The 25,240-nt window shown below is 45.0% G+C and overlaps 1 protein-coding gene across 1 annotated transcript in view; it reads left to right on the forward strand.

Annotated features, from left to right (window-relative positions):
* The first annotated feature begins 4,232 nt into the window (after positions 1–4,232).
* SPATS1 (spermatogenesis associated serine rich 1) overlaps positions 4,233–25,240 on the forward strand; it is a 44,691-nt gene continuing 23,683 nt past the window's right edge. The window contains exons 1-4 of the mRNA XM_061399385.1: positions 4,233–4,342; positions 4,907–5,074; positions 8,261–8,309; positions 23,872–24,002. Of these exons, the coding sequence (XP_061255369.1) occupies positions 4,233–4,342; positions 4,907–5,074; positions 8,261–8,309; positions 23,872–24,002 (458 nt within the window). The remainder of the gene's footprint in view (positions 4,343–4,906; positions 5,075–8,260; positions 8,310–23,871; positions 24,003–25,240) is intronic.

Raw genomic sequence — 25,240 nt, forward strand, 5'->3', positions numbered from 1 at the left:
GAGACCCGGCGTTTCCTACAGCGACCCTTAGCGGCAGGAGGACTCAAGACCGCTTCTGGCTCCAGGTAGAAGTGATTGGCAAGAAGGCGCCCGCAGGAGTCCACCTATTAATAACACAAGCGGCCTGGCGCATTCAATTCAGTTCAGTTCAGTCGCTCAGTCGTGTCCGACTCTTTGCAACCCCATGAATTGCAGCACGCCAGGCCTCCCTGTCCATCACCAACTCCCGGAGTTCACTCAGACTCACGTCCATCGAGTCAGTGATGCCATCCAGCCATCTCATCCTCTGTTGTCCCCATTCTCCTCCTGCCCCCAATCCCTCCCAGCATCAGGGTCTTTTCCAATGAGTCAACTCTTCGCATGAGGTGGCCAAAGTATCGGAGTTTCAGCTTCAACATCAGTCCTTCCAAAGAACACCCAGGACTGATTTCCTTTAGGATGGACTGGTTGGATCTCCTTGCAATCCAAGGGACTCTCAAGAGTCTTCTCCAACACCACAGTTCAAAAGCATCAATTCTTCGGCGCTCAGCTTTCTTCACAGTCCAACTCTCACATCCATACATGACCACTGGAAAAACCATAGCCTTAACTAGATGGACCTTTGTTGACAAAGTAATATCTCTGCTTTTTAACATGCTATCTAGGTTGGTCATAACTTTCCTTCCAAGGAGTAAGCGTCTTTTAATTTCATGGCTGCAATCACCATCTGCAGTGATTTTGAAGCCCCCCAAAATAAAGTCTGACACTGTTTCCACTGTTTCCCCATCTATTTCCCATGAAGTGATGGGACCAGATGCCATGATCTCCGTTTTTTGAATGTTGAGCTTTAAGCCAACATTTCACTCTCCTCTTTCACTTTCATCAAGAGGCTTTTTAATTCCTTTTCACTTTCTGCCATAAGTGTAGTGTCATCTGCATATCTGAGGTTCTTGATATTTCTCCTGGCAATCTTGATTCCAGCTTGTGCTTCTTCCAGCCCAGCGTTTCTCATGATGTACTCTGCATGTAAGTTAAATAAGCAGGGTGACAATATACAGCCTTGATGTACTCCTTTTCCTATTTAACCAGTCTGTTGTTCCATGTCTAGTTCTAACTGTTGCTTCCTGACCTGCATATAGGTGTCTCAAGAGGCAGGTCAGGTGGTCTGGTATTCCCATCTCTTTCAGTATTTTCCACAGTTTATTGTGATCCACACAGTCAAAGGCTTTGGCATAGTCAATAAAGCAGAAATAGATGATTTTCTGGAACTCTCTTGCTTTTTTGATGATCCAGAGGATGTTGGCAATTTGGTCTCTGGTTCCTCTGCCTTTTCTAAAACTAGCTTGAACAACTGGAAGTTCACGGTTCACATATTGCTGAAGCCTGGCTTGGAGAATTTTGAGCATTACTTTACTAGCGTGTGAGATAAGTGCAATTGTGCAGTAGTTTGAGCATTCTTTGGCATTGCCTTTCTTTGGGATTGGAATGAAAACTGACCTTGTAGGCCCTTAATTCTGGCATTCAACAAATATTCATTGAGACCCTGTTGTGTGCCAGGCATTTTTTAGGTGCTTAAGGTACATCAGTAATGAAACTGACAAAAATCCCTGCCCTCTGGGGACTTTCCTGGTGATCCAGTGGTTAAGACTTTGTGCTTCCAATGTAGGGGGCCTGGGTTCCATCCCTGGTGAGAGAACTGAACTCCTACTTGCCATGCCCCGCAGCCAAGAAAAAAAAAAATTTAAATAGTCCGTACCCTCCAGAAATCTGTATTATACTAGTAATTCTTATGTTCATTAATTTTGCAAGGTTACAAATGGAATTGCAGTGAACAGGTGTGGATTCTGTGTGGTGTATGTATGTGTGTTCTCAGTCATTGGATCATGTCCAAATCTTTGTTACCTCATGCAGTTTAGCTGGCCACCCTCCTCTGTCCATAGAATGTTCCAGGCAAGAATACTGGACTGGGTTGCCATTTCCTCCTCCCGGGGATCTTCCTGACCCAGGGATCAACCCCTGTCTCCTATGCCTCCTACATTGGCTAGTGGATTCTTTATCACTGAGCCACATGGGAAGCCCTGATGTCTACCTGTGTGTATTTCCAGGCTGAGAGAAGAAGGCTAAGGGAAGTGATATCAACATTCATTCAATAGTCATTCAACAGATACTTGAAAGTGAAAAGAAAAGAAAGTGAAGTCGCTCAGTATGTCCGACTCTTTGCAACACCATGGACTGTAGCCTACCAGGCTCCTCAGTCCATGGGATTTTCCAGGCAAAAATACTAGAGTGGGTTGCCATTTCCTTCTTCAGGGGATCTTCCAGACCCAGGAATTGAACCCGGGTCTCCCACATTGTAGGTAGACACTTTACCGTCTGGGCTACCAGGGAAGCCCTAACAAATATTTATTGATACCTAAATAGTATGTGTCAGGCACTGTGCTACGAACTTCTCATTTTCCTTTGCCCTTGGCATTGGAAATGGCCATTTTGTTCTTAGGGGTTGAAGCAGAAATTTAGTGGAGGCACAGAAGCCAAGCAGCAGCTGTTCCATTATTAATTGCTTAATAACATTTGGTCTTTTAATTTGCCTGGGGATTAGAGGGAATCCGGGTTGTCAGGGCAGGATGAAGCTGTTGGCTGATAGCTGCTGAGATTTCTCTTCCTCTCAGCCTCCCAGTGCCCTAGGCTTTTGTGTGTTTTTGCTTCAGGGTAAGAGAGGTACCTTTTCCACCTCCCTTTCTGTCTTTCTCTCCATGGTAACAGCTTCGACCACGAGGCCAACACAGGCACAGGTGGAGCCAGGGTCTTCGCCGGGCTTCTCTTGATACCCTCTGCTCTTGGTTTGGGAAATTAAGCAGGTCAAGAAGAGAATTTGCCTCAATTAAAGCCTAAACAGCACTGAGATTAATGTGATCATCTCCAAGGCTTCAGCTAACCAGTGGGCTCTTCGGGTCTCTGTTCTTTGTGAGTTATGTTATTTAGGGACTTTGAAGAGAGTTAGCCTTGGGAAATGTGTGGTCTTTTTTTGGACTTGAGTTTCTATAGTGACAGTGAGTTCTCAACTTTGTATTCTGATGGAACCCAAGACATCTATCCTGTTTCTTCCCTTGCCCCCTGTTTCCTTGCCCACGCAGATGAAAGGTGTTGTTTTGAAAGTGTGTTTTGCCTATGTTGGTTTTTCCAGTGTTTTTGGAACAGGAACCTAAAGCCAGATGGGGATTTCTGTGAGATTCATGATCTTGAGACAAGCCTGTGAAATTCTTCCCCAAATTGAAATGGGAATATTTTGCTAGAGAAATCTAGCTAGGGCTTCTCCTCAGGACTGACGTCAACTTTTTTTTTTTCCCTTCAGATTTTGCCCAGAAAGTCTGCGTTATAGTAGGAACTCCTTATTTTTAGACTATTGTGGATCTAGAGTGGAGCCGCAGATTTTTTTTTTCCAAACAGCTTTAATGAAATATAGTTCACATACCATACAAGTCACCTACTTAAAGTGTACAATTCAAATGGCTTTTAGTACATTCACAGTTGTTAGCTGTTTATATTTTAGAATATCTAGATCATTTTCATCACTTCCAAAAGAAACCCCATACCTTTTACCTGTTAACCCCCAATTACCCCATCCCTCCCAGCCCTAGGCAGTCACTAATTACTTTCTGTCTCTAACGATTTGCCTATTCTGAACATTTCCTATAAATTGAATCATACAAAATACATGGTCTTTGTGACTGACTTCTTGCACTTGGCATAATGTTTTCAAGGCTTATCCATGTTGTAGTATGTATCATGGATTTTATTTTGGGTTGTTTTCTGTTTGAAAAACAGTTTTCTCCCCATCTTGTTGTTTTGTCCTTGCCATTAAAAATGCTTTTTTTGAATATCGTATCCTCTGGTAAATCAGTCTCTTTTTAATATTTCCCAGTGAAGCCACATGGTTCTTGTAGGATTGGGCTGTGCTTATTCTGATTTGCCACTGTCATCAGATGAGGAAGTTAAATTTATGGTCTGCAGTTTCTCAGGATAGATGAATACGGGAGAGAATGTGCCAGACAGGGAAGTTACTGACCCGGGAACTTCTCTCAGGAGTTCTCATCCACTGCCTTAATACTCATAGGAATTTCACTTCAAGTTTAGAATACAAACGATGTCTGTTTCCTGGGAGCTATTTAGCTGGGTTTGGGTATGGTCTTCCCTGGGGTAGGGATTGCCCTTAGGTTTCTGTCTGACTGACCTCGGCAAGGCCAAGGGCGCCTATGTTTGAACCTTCTCTTTCCGCCTTATTCCTGAGAAGCAACGCCCTCATTCTGGGAATGGAAATTGTCCTTCCCGATCTCCCCATTGACCTCGAGAGCAGGAACCTGAGGTCAGTGATGCATTCCATCCTAGACCGATGGTCAGAGGAGACACGAGGGGATTTTCACCCTTACTAAGCATAAGGAACTCGGCTCTGGGAACTTCTGCTTGTAAATCGTAAAGGCTGTGTTTTAGTGTCTAGGTTAAAAGTTCAATTTATAAGAGGTGTTCCTATGTTGATGTATTTTTTTATGGCTTTGCCTTATCTAGATTGTGAAAGCAACACTTCAAACGTTAATATGCGTAGGGATCTCCTGGGATCTTGTTCAACCTGTAGATAATGATTCGGTAGGTCTAGGATGACGTTGAAATTCTGTATTTCTGACAGGTTCCTAAGTAGTGCTATTGCTACCCATGGTCTCCTAGGCCACACGTCGAGTAACAGCGGTGTGGTAGAGGACTTGTGGGAATAGTCAGGACAAAGACTTGCTTGGGACTGGGCGTTCTGGGGATCTCCCCTTTCTTCCAAAGCAGGGTGTGTGAGGCTGGCAGCTCTATGTGCGCATACATGCTCGCTCCCCGCCGCCCCTCCGGGAGTCCTAGCGAGGATGAAGTTGTGTCTGCCTGTTGCTAGGAGACGCGGAGGCGGCACGGACCTGAGGCTGCGGATCTCCGCGGCCACTCAGAGCTCTGGGGAGCTGGTTATAGGGCTGGGGTCGCTGATGGCGGGGCTGGAAGGGTCGGAGCCGCCTGGGATCGGGAATCCAAGCTTTCGTGGCGTCCGAATGCTCGCGCTTGTTACGTAAAATGGTTACGTTTTAGATGGTGACGTAAGGACCTTCATAATCTCCGTGATTTTGCCTCTTGGCCAGCAAACTCTAAAAGACTGCCTGGCTCTTTGAAAAAAGTTTGCCAACCCCAGACATTTCTTACCCGAGTCTTGGCATCAGCCGCTTCCAAAACTCAGTTACTTTTAGTGAGAAATGATAGTTCCGCATTACTAATTAGGTGCTGGGGATGCTCATTGCTACTGGGTTGGTCTTTGTTTCTAGGTTTTTTTAATAGAGGACAGAAATGGGGAGAATATATATATATGTACAGATTAAATGTTCTGTGAGACAGTTTTTAAGCAGAGGAGCAACATGATCTGATTCACACTTAAAAAAAATTATTTGGATGTGTAGGGTCTTAGTTGGGGCAGGAGGCATCTTCGTTGAGTCATGTGGGAACTTCGTGGTGGTGCTCGGACTCTGGTTGTGGCTCGGCTGGCTTGGTTGCCCTGCAGCATGTGGTATCTTAGTTCCCGCACCAGGAATCGAACCTGGGTTCCCTGTGCTGCAAGGTGGACTCTCTACAACTGGACCAGCAGGGAAGTCCCTGATTTACACTTTTGAAAGATCATTGTAATGGGAGAGAATGAACTGTGGGGGCAAAAGAGGAAGCAGGGATACCTGTTAGAATCTTGTTGTTCAGGAAAGAAGTGATGGACAGGAGCTCAAAAGTGGTTGGATTCAGGCTATATGTGGAGATTTTACATATATATATATATATATTTCTTTTTTCTTTTTTTTGTTTAGTCGCTAAGTCACTGCCAGGCTCCTCCATCCATGGGATTTCCCAGGCAAGAATACTGGAGTGGGTTGCCATTTTCTCCTCCAGGGGATCTTCCTCATTGAGCCACCAGGGAAAGAAAAGACTAACTTCTAAGTTTCTGACCTGCTGCTAGGTAGCTAGTGTTGCCAATTCACTGACCTCCGAAAGCCTGAGGAAGAAGCAGGTCTGTGGAAGGGAAGTCAAGAGTTTGCTTTGGACATAATAAATTTAAGTTTAGACATCCAAGTAGAGATGTAACTCAGTGGATATAAAAGTCAGAAGTGCAGAAGGAAGATCGGGGCTGTGGCTATAGATTTGAGAGTCATTGGTACGCTGGTGCTCCTGGATAAGTTAAGATCGCCTATTGGAAGAGCAGGATGGAGGAGAAGAGAGGAGAGTCATGTCCTGGCCCTGTATTCCGAGGTGCTGGAGGGAAACTTGAGAAAGTGATGAGAGTCAGGAGGAAAACTGGAAGGAGTGAGGTCATACCGAAGCCTGGAGAAGAGAAGATGATATTCCAGTAGGAGGGAGTGGCCGGTTGCATCAAGTGCTGCTGATGGCTGAGCAAGATGAGAGCAGAGACCTAATGAATGGATTGGGCAAAGTGGGAGAACTTTCAGTGGGATGGAGGGATGGAAGGGCCAATTGGAGTGAGTGAGAAGGGGAGACGAGAAGGCAGAGAAAGGAAATAGAGACAACTTGGGAGTGAGTTTGCAGAAAAAGAGAAGCAGAAAAAAAGAGTCTGGAAGGGGTTGTGGGCTCTAGGAAATGTATTTATTTTTAAGAGCAGCAACATTAAGTCTTTGTATGCACATGGGTGTGATCCAGTACAGAGAAGAAACTGACAAAGCAAGAGAATGAGGGTATTATTGTAGCAGCCAAGTTTTTAAGTACTAGAGGGGATTGAAAAGTTCAGTGCAAAGTGTAGCCACAAGCAAGGACACTCCTTCCATCACAGTAAGATGAGGAGAGGTGGATACAAATGCAGTGCGTCAGAGGATCTAGGGCTGGAAAATCTAGAGACGACTCATCCTCAGACATCTATTTCCTCATCAGTATGCAGTGAGGTGAAGAGGTGAAATTGCCACCTGGAAAGAGAGAAGATTTACTAAGGAAGTGTGGTAGGATTAGCTGCAGTGTTGGCTGCTCATTTAAGATTTGAGGTCTTTGATTTAAACGGAGACTAATCAGCACAATGGGATTTTCTCCATCCATGCTTAGCTTCTCAGGTGCATGCACAGAGCACATAGATTACTGGATGTAGTTAGGGTTGGGATTCTGCCGTCTGAGCGTGATGGAGGGAGGGGGCTGGCATGAGTAAGGTCATTTGCAGGGAAATGGTTGAAATCCTGAAACTTGGGCTGTATTTGAGTTCTAAAGGCAATCCATATAGACCCTTATCTCATCTAATAGTCTTAGTTAGTCTCATGTCTCAAATCTTAAAACACAAACCTTAAACAAAAACATAATGATGTATACATGTGGCCCCCCCTCCGTCCTTTGGAAGCTTGGTATTTTAAGGTCGAGAAAAGAGACAAGAGACCGTTAGCTTGTTGTTTTTCAGTCGCTAAGTCATGTCCGACTCTTTGTGACTCCATGGTCTGTAGCATGCCAGGCTCCTCTGTTCTCCACTATTTCCTGGAGTTTGCTTAAATTCACATCCATTGAGTTGGTGTCTATAATATTTTAAAATTATGTTAGATAGCCACAATAGAAGCCAGAAGACAGTGGAAAGGCATTTTTAAAGTGCTTAAAAAGCAAAACAAAACACCTTGTCAATCCGGAATTCCATATACAACCAGTAAAAATCTTTTTTTCTTTTTTTGATGGAACAGTATTTCAAATAAATATCTTCTAAGGATAAAGACAAAAAGAGAGTGTGGGAATTCCCTGGTGGTCCAGTAGTTAGGACTTGACACTTTAACTGTCAGACTTGATCCCTGGTCCAACTGAGATCCCCAAAGCCATGTGGTTTGGCCAAAAAAAAAAAAATTAAAAAAAAAAAAAGAACTTCCTTGGTGGTCCAGTGGTTAAGAATCTGTCTGCCAATGCAGGGGACATGGGTTGCATTCCTGGTCCAGAAATATCCCAACTACTGAAGCCCACACTCCCTCGAGCCTGTGCTCAACAACAGAAGCCACTGCAATGAGAAGCCTGCACGAGAGTAGCAGAGAGTAGCCCCCAATCGCCACAACTAGAGAAAGCCTGTGCACGATAATGAAGAGCCAGTGCAGCCGTAAATCAATAAACATCATAAAAATAAGTAAATATGAGTGGCTCACTGTGCCCAGATCATGCTAGCCCTCTTCACACGTGATTAGTACACAAACCAGAATGAGGAGACTTGAAAGTGCCAGATGGATCAGACACTCAGCTGTTGCATTCTGTCTCCCAGAATCATGAGAAACAAATGTCTTCGAAGTGTCTTTGATGAGCAGAACAAGGTAACAAGGGGAGTGTGTGGCTGACATCACTGACTTAGGGTGGCAGATGCATGCCTGCAAACCCAACTGGAATGTTCACCTTGGCCAGGCTTAGCATATACTCTCCCCTGGACAGGGCTGAAGACACACTCTTGCGTTCTTGATCCTTGGTCTTCTCCTTTGCAGACCCCATGCTTCTAGAGTCCATGTGTCTTCTGCTGACAGATCTTTTCTTCATATGACACAATGAATTAGGTTGTGACATCTTGAGTCAGTTTTCCCATGGCTATTTTCCATGACTTCCTATTTTTTAAAAAAATTATTTATTTTTGGCTGTGCTGGGTTTTTGTTGCTGCACAGGCTTTTCTCAAGTTGCAGCGAGCAGGGGTTACTCTCTAGTTTGGTGCTGAGGCTTCTCATTGAAGTGGCTTCTCTTGTTGCAGAGCATCGGATCTAGGGCACTCGGGCTTCAGTAGTTGTGGGTCCCAGGCCCTAGAGTACAGGCTCAGAAGTTGTTGCACATGGGCTTAGTTGCTCTGCGTCATGTGGGATCTTCCCTGACCAGGGATCAAGCCTGTGTCTCCTGCACTGGCAGACAGATTCTTCACCACTGAGCTACCAGGGAAGCCCTTCCATGACTTCTTAGCCACACCTTTGCATGCCACCTGTAGCAAGAGTCAGAGGTACATAAAATGACCTGTGCTTGGGGGCAGGAGGTGCTAAGAAAGTAGAAAAGGTGATGGTAGAGGTAAACAGCCAGTTAAGCACTCAGACTTTAATTCAGACCCTTTTCAGGGTTTCTGGTTTCTGCGGGTCTGTTTGGGTTTTAATCCTGGGAGTTTTCCACGTCTCCCGTTTGCCCTTCCCAGCTGGACTTCTGATAGCTCAGGGCGTGGCATTTTTCTGTGCACTCTGTCCTACGGTGCATCCTTAAGTGAAAGCAAGACCTCTGATGTTGAGTCTTATGGGCTCTTTGCTCACCGTCTCAGCTGCAGCCCCTAGCAGAGCAGTCTTCACCTGATTGGCGTGTAGAAAAGAGTACAACATCACTATCTTGGCTTACTGAAGTATAGTAAGTGTTTGTCAAAACTCAGGTCAAAACATTTCACGGTGAACAGAAACAGACTCACAGACACAGAGAACACACTTGTGGTTGCATAGAGGGAGGGGGTTAAGGGAGGGGTGGATTGGGGAGGTTGGAATTAGCAGACGCCAACTACTGTATAGAGAATGGATAAACTACATGGCCTTACTGTATAGCACAGGGAACTATATTCAGCATCCTGTGATGAATCGTGATGGAAAAGAATATGAAAAAGAATATATATATGTACAACTGAATCACGTTGCTGTAGAGCAGGAGTTAGCACAACATTGTAAATCGATTTAACTGTGCTTCAGTTAAAAAGTGTATGGTTTATAATAAAAAAAACGAAAGCAATTTGAATCTAGTTGATATGAATACTGAACTGTTGGGGTAAAGTGTTATGATATCTGCAACTGACGGTGAAATGCATCAGAAATAGGATGAGGGAAGTCCCTGGTGGTCCAGTGGTTAGGACTCCATGCTTTCACTGCTGAGGACATGGGTTCAATTGCTGGTCGGGGAAATAAGACCCAGTAAACTGTGAAGCCTGGCAAAAAATAAAAAAAGAATGAATTTAGAGGCATTTATTTTAGACAGTGGGGAAAAGGACTCAAAAGTTGCAGGTCATGTGTAACAGAACACCATCACTGAGATATTGATTTTTTAAAAAGTAGTATTTATTACAGGCTTCTCAGGTGATGCTAGTGGTAAAGAACCTGCCTGCCAATGCAGGAGACATAGAGATGTAGGTTTCATCCCTAGGTCGGGAAGATCCCCTGGAGGAGGACATGGCAACCTACTCCAGTATTCTTGCCTGGAGAATCCCATGGACAGAGGAGCCTGGTGGGCTGCAGTTCATGGGGTCGCAAAGAGGTGGACACAATTGAAGTGACTCAGCAGCAGCAGCAGTATTTAATACACATTTCTATAATTTTAGAAGAAGAGCATGTATATTGCAAAGCAGCTAAAGATTAAGCAGTTTCATTTAAGCATGGTTATGAATGATAGGGTTGTGTCATGGGCCTGAGATGCCTTGGTGCTCTGTGCAGAGCGAAGAGCAGGTAAGTCATACAGGGAGCATATCAAGGAGCCCAGTCCTGTGACTCGGCAGTGTGCTTGACTAGCCAACAGTGCTTACTGAAGGGAGTGTCTAGGGAGCTTTCCTAAGGGCTGCTCAATTAAGAATCCATTCTCAAGCCAGTCATCTTATGATGGGCACTTGGATTGCTTCCATGTCTTGGCTATTCTAAATATTGCTGCTATGCATTGGGATGCATGTATCTTTTTGAGTTAGAGTTTTGATCTTTTAGAAGATGTGGTATAGGGACTTCCCTGGTGGTCCAGCAGTTAAGACTCCTCGCTCCTGATGCAGGGGACCTTGGTTCAATCCTTGGTCAGGGAACTAGATCCCACGTGTTGCAACTAAGAGTTCTCAGGCTGCAACTAAAAAAAAATCAAACATGCTGCAAGGAAGATGGAAGATCCCATGCAACACAGCTAAGACCCAGCACAATCAAGAAATAAGGTGTGGTATGTGTACATGAAATGTTATCCATACAAATAATGAAAAATTGCCATTTGCAGTAACATAAGTAGTCCTTGATGGCACCCCACTCCAGTACTCTTGCCTGGAAAATCCCATGGATGGAGGAGCCTGGTGGGCTGCAGTCCATGGGGTCGCTGAGGGTCGGACACGACTGAGCGACTTCACTTTCACTTTTCACTTTCATGCATTGGAGAAGGAAATGGCAACCCACTCCAGTGTTCTTGCCTGGAGAATCCCAGGGATGGGGGAGCCTGGTGGGCTGCCGTCTGTGGGGTCACAGAGTCGGACACGACTGAAGCGACTCAGCAGCAGCAGCAGCATGTAGTCCTTGATAATATTACACTTAGTGAAGTTAAGTCAGACAAAGAAGGACAAATAATGTGTGATATCACTTCTGTGGAATCTAAAATATAATACAAATGACTGTAATTTACATACAAAAATAATAATACAAAACAGACACAGACTCACAGAGAAAGCAAACTTAGATAATTACCTTTATAGTTACCAAATGAGAAGGCGGGGGAGGGATTAATAGGAGTATGGGCTTAAAAAAGCTATTATACATAAAATACATAAACAATAAAGATTTACTGTATAGCACAGGAACTGTATTCAATGTCTTATAATAACCTATAATGGAAAATAATCTAAAAAATACGTGTATAACTGAATCACTTTGCTGTACGCCTGAAACTAGCACAATGTTGTAAATCAACTGTACTTTGATTTTTAAAAAAAAAGAATCCATTCTCCTATCAGTTGACCAAGGCCAGGGGCTCGTGTGTAGTGTTTTTTCCTTCCTTGAGAGAACCTTGAATAAAGAAATTCTGTATGAAATGCTATGAAAAGATCTCCAAAATTGAAAAGAATAGTGTGAGTGTATGCTGTTGCTGTATACAACAGACGGGAAAGAAACACACATCTGTATTTGCTTGTAGCACTCAGAAAGGGATACAAAAGGAAGAACAGTAGTTTTGCCGGAGCAGGTGAGGTGGGCCCGTTCCAGTCATGGGTACAGTGGGAAGGAGGCTTTCCTTGTCTACTTTTAAAATGTATTTATTTTTTTACTTTTGCATGTGCTGAGTCTTTGTCTCTGCACTCGGGCTTTCTCTAGTTGCAACAAGCCCTGTCCAGCGGGGGAGTATATGCTAAGCCTGGCCAAGGTGAACATTCCAGTTGGATTTGCAGGCATGCATCTGCCACCCTAAGTCAGTGATGTCAGCCACACACTCCCCTTGTTACCTTGTTCTGCTCATCAAAGATGCTTCGAAGACATTTGTTTCTTATGATTCTGGGAGACAGAATGCAACAGCTGAATGTCTGATCCATCTGGCACTTTCAAGTCTCCTCATTCTGGTTTGTGTACTAATCACGTGTGAAGAGGGCTAGCATGATCTGGGCACAGTGGGCCACTCATATTTACTTATTTTTGCGGTGGCTTCTCTTGTTGAGGAGCACGGGCTCTAGAGTGTGGGCTTAGTAGTCGTGGCCCACGGGCTTAGTTGCCCCGTCACATGTGGAATCTTTTTGGACCAGGATCGAACCCATGTCCCCTGCATTAGCAGGCCGATTCTTAACTGCTGGGCCCCCAGGAAAGCCCCTCTTTGTATACTTTTTCAGAGTTCTGATTTGGCAAGCTGTGTGTGCTTAGTTGCACATCGTGTCCAACTCTTTGAGACCCCACGGACTGCAGCCCGCCAGGCTCCTCTGTCCATGGGGATTCTCCAGACAAGAATACTGGAGTGGATTGCCATGCTGTCCTCCAGGGGATCTTCCCAACCTAGGGATTGAACCCAGGTCTCCCACATTGCAAGCGGATTCCTTCCCCATCTGAGCCACCAGGGAAGCCCAAGAATACTGGAGTGGGTAGCCTATCCCACCCAGGAATCAAACTGGGGTCTCCCACTTTGCAGGTGGATTCTTTACCAGCTGAGCTATCTTTTTATGGTGTTTGCAAGTGGTGTAAGTGCATTTCTTACTGAAAAATTAATAACTAAAATGCAAAATAAGAAGCTATAAGATAATATGAGACAATTCAGTCCAGTTCCTTGGAACACATCAAAACAGGAAATTTTAAGGCATTGGCATTCCCTGATTAATCAGAATTTCAAAGACTAGCACTATGCTGTGACAGTTAGAACTCTGTGTCTTAAAAATGCACATGTGTTTTATCATGCACATGACTCTGCCATCAAGGTGCTTTATTCTGATACTACTTTTACTTCTCTTTGCTTTTTAAATTTTATTTAAAATTTTTATTTTGGCTGCCAACTCACAGCTTGCAGGATCTCATTGCCCTGATCGGGGATTGAACCCTGGGCCACAGCAGTGAAAGCACTGAGTCCTAAGCACTAGACTGCCAGAAAACACCTCTCTTTGCTTTGTTTTGTGTTTTATGTGTATTCTAAGGGCTTCCCAGGTGGCGGTAGTGGTAAAGAACCTGCTGGCCAATGCCGGAGATGTAAGAGATGTGGGCTTGATCCCTGGGTCTGGAGGATCCTCTGGAGTAGGAAATGGCAACCCACTGCAGTATTCCTGCCTGGAGAATCCCATGGAGAGAGAAGCCTGGCAGGCTACAGTCCATGGGGTCTCAAAGAGTCGGACACGACTGGAGTGACTTAGCATGCATGGATGCGTGCACATGTATTCTACAGTTAAGTTTGTCATCTTATCTTTCCCCTTTCACAAAGGTATTTGGGTAGACCCTGCCTATGTGTGGGATTTGGGGATGCAAAAGTACGTTGTCTTCAAGAACACATCCTAAAAGACTGGCATCCGTAATGGCTGCGGCTCCTGGCTGCACCAGAGCGTCTCAGTGCCCTGTGGCTTCCTTGCTTCTTGTCGTTCAGGCTTTTAGGGACAGAGTTGGTCACTCTGGCTTTGGTCTAGAGACATATGATGAGAAGCCCTTTATGCAATAAGTGTTTAATAAATTAGAACACAGGTTTCCATTATCCCTTCCTGAAATGGGGCCAGCCACTGTCTGTCTGTAAGGATGTCTGCAGAGTGAAAAAGTAAACACAGAATCGGGAATCTTATCGTTAATGCAATTTGCCTTTGCTCTTGGCTTCCTGGGCTCGTCTTTGAGACGCCATTAAAAATGCATGCAGGATGTGAGTGAGATAAAACATATCAGAATTCAAGTTGATTCCAGTTCACCATGACACTCCATTTCTCTGGCCCTCTGGCTTCCAGCGGCTTTAGCCCAGATCCTGGGGATGAGGGACGAGAGCCTCTGAGCAGTGAAAGGTACTGCCCTAAAGCTCATAAAGCTTACTTCAAAGGAGAGTTGGGAATTCCCTGGTGGTTTGGGGATTCCCTGGTGGTCTAGTGGTTATTAGGACTTGATGCATTCACTTCAGGGGCCTGCAAGCCAAGCGGCACGACCCAAAAAGAAATAAAAGCAAAAACACCACCACCAACAACAAAGAAACCAAACGAGTGCCTTTGCCACTCGAACTGTGGAATCATAACTTACTTCATATTAATAATGATAGCTGTCCCTTCTTGGGCATATGCTGTATACCAGGTAAGCTACTTGATATATAAAAACTTATTTAGTCCTCATAACAGCCCAGTGAAGTAAGTTACTATTGTTATTCCCATTTTACAGATGAAAAAACTGAGAGAGGTTAGGTGACTTGCTTGAGATCACAATGTGAATGGTAGGTCAGGAATCCAAACCCACACGACTGGGCTCCAAGGCCCATCTTACTAACCACATCTGCTCACCTCCCATCTGATGTGTGTGTATGTGTTTAGCACATATAATTCTAAACAGTTGTGGTGGTTGGTTTTCTAACTCTTAGCAGATCAAGAATTAGGGCCACTAGAAGCATGTGTATAATATTGGGAGACAGACTAGGGACCTAGTAGGGTCTGAGGAACCAGTCACCTCCAGCAGTCTGGTCTTTGCTAACGAGTCTTTCTTGCACATTTCAGCTGTCATTTCAGGAACCACAAAGCACAATAGAGGAGCATGATTCCATTTACCAAGATGGTTGTGGCAGACACCGTCCCTAACATTCAATTTCCCCTTCTCTTAGAAATGGAATCCCCAGGTTTTCTATGGACCACACCACTGGGTCTCATACTTCGAGGCTTGGCTGTTGTAGCCCTTGGACTAGGAGCAGAAGTGGGATGTACTAGATCAGCAAGCTCTGCCATTTTGCTGCTCTTCTCATGGGCTGGGATACAGTCTCAGGGGACAGGGAATCACCTAGCGGTTACAGCAAAGGATGTAAAGAGTTTGGATCCCCGACCCTATGGAGTCACCGAGGGCATCCTGGACTATTCATTCCTGCATTGTCACATCGGAGAGAAACCAGCTTTCTTGTTGAAGCTCTTAGTGCAGGCAAACTCACAGCTGATGAATACACCCAGGACATCAAGGAGAGGTTACATTATGTTTGCTGTATTTTGTTAATAAAGCAAGGAAATATTCAGAGCATTTTAGAAATAATTCGATAACAAGTTTTGAGGCCTAATGGGAGCAACTTTAATTATTTGGAAACATCCCCAGAAACTTTCGAAATGCTGGCAGAAAAAAGAACACACTCCTCTTGGTTGATGTGATAAAGAGAGGATGTAAATTCAGTTCAGTTCCACAAATATTTATGGAAAAGCTACTTCATGCCAGGCAAGGCTGATGGCGCCCTTGTCCTCAGGGAGCTGACAGTTGGGCTTGGGGATCAGGGGGCTCGGGAACACGGACCGATGAGTAAGTGGATATAAAAGTGATCAAGCTGATGGGCACACACCCTGCCCTGACTTGAGCATCAGGGAAGGCTCTTAGGAGGAGCAATCAGAAGGTTTGCTGGCTGCTATTCCAGCTCTTGGCAGGGTTAAGTTTTCCTTAAAGAGACAAGTACTTGTGTCTTATGGAGGTTGGACCTGAAAAGCTTGTTCAAAACTTCTCTGCCTTGAGAGATGTGAGCCAAGAAACTGACACCTTGAGTTTCCCCCTTTCATCTTTTCTTCTTGTTCCAAGCTCCTCGCATCTTTGGAAGAGACTCCAGATAACCTTGGGTGGTCATGGTGCCCTCTTGGGATGTGGGTTAGAAAATACTCCCTAGGATATACTTTCCAGGAATCAGAGAGTTTCAGCTGAATGCCTTTTCTTTCATCTTTATTTTTTTCAAATTTTATTTCTAAAAGAGCGAAGACATCCCTTTGCTGGCAAAGATCCGTAAAGTCAAAGCTATGGTCTTTCCAGGAGTCAAGTAGAGATGTGGGAGTTGGACCATAAAGAAGGCTGAGCACTGAAGAATTGATGCTTTCAAACTGTGGTGCTGGAGAAGACTCTTGAGAATCCCTTGGACTGCAAGGAGATCAAACCAGTGAATCCTAAAGGAAACCAACCCTGAATATTCATTGGAAGAACTGATGCTGATGCTGAAGCTCCAATACTTTGGCCACCTGATGGGAACAGCTAACTCATTGGAAAAGACCTTAATGTTGGGAAAGATTGAAGGCAAAAGAGAAGAGGGTGGCAGAGGATGAGATGGTTGGAATTGTATCACCAATTCAATGGACATGAACTTGGGCAAACTCTGGGAGACAGAGAGGGACAGGGAGGCCTGATGTGCTGCAGTCCATGGGATCGCAAAGAGTCAGAGATGACTTAGCTACTAAACAACAACATTTGTTTATTTTTGGCTGTGCTGGGTCTTCATTGCTGCGAGGGCTTTTCTCTAGTTCCGGTGAGTGGGGGCCACACTCTCGTTGCGATCCATGGTCTTCTTAATGCAATGGCCTCTCTTGTTGCAGAGCACGGGCTCTAAAGCATGTGGGCTTTAGCAGTTGCAGCACCTGGGCTCAGTGGTTGCAGCTCCCAGACTTAGTCCTTCTGCAGTACGTGGATCTTCCCAGACCAGGGATCGAACCTGTGTCTCCTGCATTGGCAGGCAGTTTCTTCACCACTGAGCCACCAGGGAAGTCCTATTTTTAATGTTTTACTAAAAATTGTATATGGGAGTATAGTCGATTAACATTATTGTGTTACTTTCAGGTGTGCAGCACAGTGATTCAGCTATACCTATACAAGTATCTGTTCTTTCTCAAATTCTTTTCTTTCATCTGCAAATAGTGGTAAAAGCAGAAGTAGCCAGGAGCCTGAGAAGTTGAAACAGTGCCCACAGGAAGCAGGGTCAGCGCCCTGTCCCTCTCTTTCTCTCTCTATCTCTTCCTCATCCTCAGTGACAGGCTGATGGATGATGGGCTAATTATCGAAGTCTGGCTGTCAGTTCTGTGGATGGTGATGTTACCCTTACCCTAGCAAGGGACTGTGAGGATGATAAATTGGAGGTATTAGATGGCACTTGGCAGACAGAGAGAGTCAGTAATTAAAGACTTTGGAGCAGTCTTGCAGAAATATTGATGCCTGACAGACAGCTGATGCTTTCTTTTCCCCAGAGAGTAGAACTGCAGAAAACAGTCCAGATTATGGTAGTTGGGGTGACTAGTAGAACACAGAGGAGAAGCAAGGAAAGGTCGAGTAGGGTGGTCACGAGAACTTTCCCCGAATGGTGGTTTGAAGCTGGCTTCCTCGGAGTCTCACTCCAAACATTTTCCTTACCTCTTCAGTCCCCAAAGTTAAGACCTGGCTTTAATTTTAGCTGATTTTAGTCAAAGCCAAAATCCAGAAGTTTATGCTTATAGAGTTAAAAACATTGTCTTTAATTTTGTTAAGGAAAATTATTTTCTTTCACACACGTGCATACACATACAGAGACATTTATAAATGTATATACACACATATGTACACACACACACATATATACATGTGCTGTGCTGTGCTTAGTCTCTTACTCGTGTCCGACTCTTTTCAACCCCATGTACTATAGCCCACCAGGCTCCCCTGTCCATGGGATTCTTCAGGCAAGGATACTGAAGTGGGTTGCCATGCCCTCCTCCAGGGGATCTTCCCAACCCAGGGATCGAACCCAGGTATCCTGCATTGCAGCCAGATTCTTTACCGTCTGAGCCACCAGGGAAGCCCAATATATATACATATCAGTATTTTATTTGATTTTTAACAAAGATTGATTGCATTTGTTTTTTATGCAAAACTTTGTGACCAGATTAAAAAAAAATACTAACGATGGAATAAATAAAATACCAAAACAAAAATCTCTTGAATTTTGCTAAAATTTTGAATTTCAGTTATAAATGAGAAGGCTCTGATTTATCCTGGATGAGTTAACACTGTCCTCTTTGAAATAATAAATAAATATGTTAAGTAGTAACTATTTGTCATGCTGTACTAAGTACCTGAATTTTAATCTAATCCCTCCCTAAAATAAAGGTATAAAATTGCTTCCTGAGGTTAATAGGGAATGAAATCCACAGCATAGCCTAGCAGGTGCCATGTCCTGAGCTCTGCCTCGCCCTCCTTCACGCTCTTTTGTTTTACTTGATTTGATTGTCTTTGCAGCACTTCTTCTTTTTTTTTTTTTTTTTTTAACTTTATTTTGTATGAGGTGTCTCTGGTGACTCAGGTGGTAAAAAATCTGCTTGCATTGCAGGATACCCTAGTTTGATCCCTGGGACAGGAAGATCCCCTGGAGAAGGGAATGACTACCCACTCAGTATTCTTGCCTGGAGAATACCATGGACAGAGGAGCCTGGTAGGCTGCAGTCCACGGGGTTGCACAGACTCGACTGAGAGACTAACAGTACTATAGCCAGTTAACAATGTTCTGATGGTTTCAGGTGAACATCGAAGGGACTCAGCCCTACATATGCATGGGTCCATTCTCCCCCGAATTACCCTCCCATCCAGGCTGCCACTGAGCAGAGTTTCCTGTGTTATACTGTAGGTCCTTGTTGGTTATCCATTTTAAATACAGCAGTGCCTACAGGCAACTGTAAGTTCGCACAGCACTTATTTCTGTCTCTCATTTCGTAGTTATTTCTTTGTTGTTTAAAAAGGTCATTGAAGGGAATTCCTTTGCAATCCAGTGGTTAGGAGTTGACACCTCCATTGCTGTGGTGTGGGTTCAATTCCTGGTCGGGGATCCAAGATCCCATGAGCTGTGCAGTGCAGCCTTTGAAGATATAGACTCTAAACTAGTGGTTACCAGTGAGGAGGTAGAAGAGGGGCAATATGGGGGTGGGGGAGTAGAAGGTACAAAAGGGTATAAGATAGGCTCAAGGATGCATTGTGCAACGTGGAGAATATAGCCAGTATTTTGTAGTAACTGTAAATTAACCTTTACAAATTGTGTCGACAATTAAAAAAAATTTTTAAGTCATTGAAATACAACATAGGTGTAGAAAAGTCCACTTAGGTGAACTGCTAGGTAGATTTTTCCGGTGGTCACCAACTTTAAAAACATGTTTATTGTAAAATATACATAACATTTGTTATTTTAGCCATTCTTAAGTATAGTATATGATTCACTGGCATTAAGTTCAGTTACATTGTTGTGCAACCATCACCCCTGTCTGTCTCCAGAACTTTTCCATCATCCCAAACTGAAACTCTGTACCCATTAAAGAACAACGCCCTGTCCCCCACTCCAGCCCTGGTGACCACCGTTCTTCCTTCTGTCTCTATAAACTTGGCCACTCCAGGGACCTCCTGTATGGCTGTGGACTTTCAATATGAAGTGGACTGGCTGTGGTCCCGAGACCAGACACCACGTGTCACCCATTCCTTTTTATGCAGGGTAAGTTTATTAATGTCCACCTGTGTGATGGCAGTCCCCAGCTAGCCATGGTGCCCTGAAGACTGTTCTCATGGATTTTTCTCTTATTTTCTGTCATCCCCATGAGAAACTGCTAGGCAACTAATGTCTCAGTGTCAGACCACAGCCTCCAGTGTGAGTAATAGGAGCTGCCAAGTTCACAGTTAACTTCCCGTGCCCGTCACAGTAATAAGTGGGTTGCTTCCCCCTAAGTGCATTCGGTTAAGTGCTCAGCGGTGATGCAAACGCCATCTTTTAGAATAAATCTAAGCCCTGTTTGAAGGATGCTGCTTCCAATCATGATGATTTCTGAACGTTTCTTCCTCTGCTCTGAAAGACTCTTTTGAATCTGAGGGCTTTGTATCCAACAGTGTCTGTTTAAAATCAAAATGTGTTAAGTATGCAGTCCTGCCTCTTTCTGACCTGACCCCTTCCCTGAATCTGAGTCCTGTCTAGATGAGGAAGGAACATCTGGAAGTCATCAAGGCCTGTTTCATCCAAGAGAAAGGCACATCTAATTTAGAATATTTCTGGAAAATGAAAAAGCCGAATAGGAATTTGAAAAGATTGGAGTGTGCTGGAAGGACATGTCCATGCCTTACTCTAGAGCGTGAACATCACAAGGCCGTTTGGTGTGGAGGAAGCAGGGAGTCCTGCAGCCAAGGCCTTACTCTTGCCAAAGCCCCATTTCATGAACCAGTGAGCAGTGCAGGCATCAGAAAAATGGACTACGGTTTGTTATAGGAGCTGGAGATGACTGAAGAGGAAGATATTGTGTACGGTAACGAGGACAAATAGCCTCCTACCCCCATGGATGTTTTGGAGGAACGGTTGATGCACATGAAACTCATTGGATGAAATGATTGTTCTCAGTTCACCAGGCTCTCCCTGTACTTGGATTACACATCCACACCCTGTACCATAGGACTCTGTATTATCCCCCACTGGATGTGGATGGAGTACACGTCCTCAATTCAATGATTTTGAGTTTCCCCACATAATTTGCTTTGGCCAAGAGAATATGGGTGGAAGGGGCGGTGTGCTAATTCATACCCCCTCTCATGCTTATGCCATTTCATACGAGAAGAACATGTCTTGTGTGGACTTCCCTGGTGGTCCAGTGGCTCGGACTCCAAGCTCCCAATGCAGGGGACCTGGGTTCAATCCCTAGTCAGGGAACTAGTTCCCACAAGCCACCACTAAGAGTTCGACTGCTGCAGCTGAAGATTCTGCATGCCACAGTGAAGATCTCGCATGCTGCAACCATGACCCAGTATAGCCAAATAAATAAGTTAAAAATAAATACTAAAAAAACAAGAACATTATTTGGGGAGCTATGGGCCCTAGGAGAGTGAGACAAAACCTGAGGAATGAAGCTGAATCTCAGGGACACCCTGGAGCCAATCTGACCTGCAGCCTGAAGTAGATTGATGTTAGCTTACCTCTAGACTCATGAGTGATAAGAATATACGCTTGTCGTAGGTCACTGAGTTTGGGGGAAGTTTGTTACAGAACAGTACTGTGGCAATAGCTGACTCATACAAAGACCAAAATGTGGAAGCAGAGAGAAAAAGGGCAAGTGAAGTAGGTGGCTGACATATGAGTAAGGAAGGAAGTGGTGGTGGGGTCTGAGGAGAGAGCAGGTAGGGAAAGGCCCCTGAGAAGAAGAATGAGTGGACAAGAGGTAAAGGCATGCGGCAGCTGCAGTGCCCTCGGGTGCTGGGATACAGGCGGTGGGACAGCAGGAGTGCATGCACGCACGTGTGCACACACGCACACGCACATCCCCTGTGCCTCTGATGAGCACTGCACCTTTTTGCTGTCTTTGCTCATTGTTGCCAAAGTCTGAGAGGTTTCCAGGGAGTACTGGTTTGATTCCTAACCTGTCTAGACTTCCAGTTTGGGGCTCTACCTTGGCTTATGGTCACATTGTGTCAATGGAGCAATAAATGAATCTAAAAAATACCAACTAGTGAATATAAAAAAAAGAAGCAGACTCACAGATAGAGACAACAAACCGGTGGTTACCAGTGGTGAGAGACGGGGAGGTACAAGCTCTTGGGTGTAAGATAAGCTACAAGGGTGTACTGTAATCTCCGGGGAGTATAGCCAGTATTCATGTAATAACACCAAATGGAGTGTAGCCTTTAAAAACTGTATAAAAAATAAAACCAGCAAAAAGAATAATAAAAATATGAGTGATCTAAGGACAGAACTTTCCTGAGTACGTCTTTAAAAAAAGAATTATTTATATATTTGGCTATGACAGGTCCTAGTTGAGGCACTCAGGATCTTTGATCTTCACTGTGGAATGATGTTTTAGTTTCGGCATGCAAACTCTTAGCTGTGGCATGTGAAGTCTTTAGTTTCGATATGTGAGATCGTTTCCTGACCAGGGACCAAACCCCGCACCCCTTGCATTGGGAGCTCAGAGTCTTAGCCACTGGACCACCAGGGAAGCTCTTCAACAACTTGCAAAAGTGAAAATCACATCTACTGTTTTCTCTCTTCGCCCTTCTCTAACAAAACAGGCCAGATGCTGTTCAGCTCCCCTTGCTCCAGATTTGAGTTGGCGCTTAGAGAAAGCAGTCACAGAAGGAAGTGCTCTTAACAAAAGTGCACTTATTGGCTTCTTACCCTGTGCAGGGTGTGCTAAGTGCTTTACATGTGTTTATTCATTAATCCTCTTAATCACCTTGTGAGAGCACACACAAAGAAGGACCTGGGGACTTCCTGGTGGTCCCATGGCTAAGACTTCACGATCCCAATGTAGGGGATCTGGCTTAGATCCCAGGTCAGGGAACTAGATTCCACATACTGCAGCAAAGATCCTAGATCCCACATGAGGCAACTAAGAACTGGAGCAGCCAAATAAATACATAAATACATTTTTTTTTAGAAAGAAGGTTCACAGTAGTGAGGGCCCCAGCTCTGAATCTAGACAGACCTGGTTTAAACTCCAATTTTGCCAGTTACTAGTGGGCTTCCCAGATGGCGCTAGTGGTAAGGAACCTGCCTGCCAATGTAGGAGACTTGAGACATGGATTCGATCCCTGGATCAGGAAGATCGCCTGGAGGAGGTCATGGCAACCCACGTTAATATTCTTGCCTGGAGAATCCCATGGACTGAGGAGCCTGATGGGCCACAGTCCATAGGGTCGCAGAGTCGGACGCAACTGCAGTGACTTAGCATGCATGCAGTGGGACTAGTATTTTACCCCCCTGAGTCTGTTTTTCATCATCTGTAAAATGGGGATGATTCTTATAGCACTTTGCCATTGTGAGAGTTAAGTGGGATAATGAATGTAAAGAGATGGGCACATCATAGGCGCTCAGTTGGAGAAGGGACTGGGTTTTACTCACTTTTGAATTCCTGTCCCCAGCACAGTGCCTTGCACACGGGAGGTGCTTGGAAGCTGTTTCCTGACCTGACCTGATGGGAAGTCCTTGAGGCTTTGGGAGCTGCTGGTGGTAGCAGGTTCTGAGGTACAAATGCTCCCTCCCCGCCACCTTTGCCAGGCCCCCTCTGTTTACCACTGAAAGTTTTCAAAGGCAACGGTGCATCAGTAATCCACCCCACACCCATTTCCCCAGCGCCCTCTTTGTAGGAGGCTCTGTGATTTTTTTTCTCATGTCCTGGTTTACACTGCCCTCTGGTGTGTGTTTATGGGACATGCATGTCAGGTGGGTTTGTGGTGACTTTTTCTTGACATTGGAGAAAAGAGGTTCCCGTATATGCACTGTTTGCCATGCAGCTGCGGGGAGAGTTAATGATTAAGGACCCCTCCCCAATTTAGATGGAAACTCTTGAGGTTTACCAGACACGAGAAGCATTTTACCATGTCTCTGACCGCTTGACTAGCACACAATGCCATCCTTCTGGAATCAGGCTTCTTCCCTGTGTTCTGCTAAAGACCCCAGAGGAGCAGGGGTAGAGTTTATTTGATTCCCCCTCTGCTGTCTGGCTTCCTGTAATTCCCTAGGCACCTAGTTCTTGGGCTGCCCAGGTGGCACTAGTGGTAAAGAACTCGCCTGCCAATGCAGGAGATGTAAGAGATGAGGGTTCAATCCCTAGGTCAGGAAGATCCCCTGGAGGAGGGCATGGCAACCCACTCCAGTATTCTTGCCTGGAGAATCCCATGGACAGAGGAGTGTGGCGGGCCACAGTCCATAGAGTTGCAAAGAGTCAGACATGACTGAAGTGACTTAGTATGCACCCACCTAGTTCTTATCACTGCCTCACTATTTGTTCTAGAGGGTCTGGATTCAGAGCAGGCCAAGCAAAAGCCAGAACTGGCCCTCCCTAACCAGTGTCTAAACATCTGCCCGGTTTACCTCTTCCCACCAACTGCCTCGCTCTGCTGTCTCCTCTCAGAGCTGAGCCCCCAGTGAGTGACTGTAAAGTGAGGTTCTGCGGGGCAGAGGGGTTGGTGGAGCTAAGGTCTAGCTCACCTTCCTTCCACCTTGCCATGTAACCTCCCAGAAGCATTTGCCTTTTATGGTTAGGCTGGATCATGAAAATGTTGATATACAACAACTTATGACCCACAAAAACATGGATTAAAAAAAAACCTTATTTAGGCACTAGACCCTATGTGTGCTAGTGATGGCCCTGGGATCCCAACCCCACGCATTTGGGACCCCTCCTCCCTCCCCCAGCTCATGGCATGGCAGGATCCCAGACTGCAGAGCTGCAAGGAGGGCCCTACAGCCCTCGAGAAGGTTGATTTCAGGGCCCAAGATCAGCCCGCTTTCTGCATCAACCCTCTGTTTCCATGTGGGTTCTGCGGTGACCTCTGTGCCAGGCTTGGTTTGGGGGGATGCAGCCAAGAGAGAGGATAAGCCCTTTTTGCTGGATGGCCTATACACACAGACTTTTCTGGGAGCTTCAGGAGGCCTTGGGCTTCTTGATACACCGAGCGTCCAAACCCTCACCTCTACTGCTGAATCGAGGCAGTCAGGCAGCTTCTGGAGCTCCACTGCCCCCAGGAACTCCTTAGGGTGACTCCCATGCCCTGCCAGACCTCAGCCCAGGGTGAGGGGCATCTAAAACTTGCCCAGGGGATGACTGCAAAGTGGCCCAGGAGGCTTTAAAGCTGCAGAGTAAGGGAAAGTTTAGGAGTTACAGTACGCAGGGCTTGTCTAGGATGAGAGTTTTGGCTGCTGTCTGTCCTGATGTCTTGAAACTTGATGGTGCAGGTTAGAGACTTGGTCTCTTTCCAGAAGGATGAAAACAGAAGAGGGAGTAGCTCAGCTCGGGCCATTTAAATCCATAATCCATTCACCCATTTATTTGTTAAACAGTGATTATTGAGTGCCTATATGTGCTAGGCACTGTGCTAAGTGCTTGGTGTATAGCAGTGAACAAAACAGACGAAAATCTCTGCCTTCCTGGCATCGCAGCATCTTAATGTTAGCTGGGCAACAATACTTTTAAATTTTTTTTCAAGGTTTCTAGAATGACTACTTTTTTGTTTTATAATCGGTAAAAATTTTATTAAAATAAAAACACAGTCTAATTTTTTTCCACTTCACCAAGGGAAAAAATGCATCAGAATTTGAACTGAGGGACTTAAACTAGAGTCAGAGAGAAGGTTTCCTTGCAAAATTGACTAGCTGATAAGAG

This window comes from Bos javanicus, chromosome 23, assembly GCF_032452875.1.
Source record: "Bos javanicus breed banteng chromosome 23, ARS-OSU_banteng_1.0, whole genome shotgun sequence".
Classification (NCBI taxonomy): domain Eukaryota; kingdom Metazoa; phylum Chordata; class Mammalia; order Artiodactyla; family Bovidae; genus Bos; species Bos javanicus.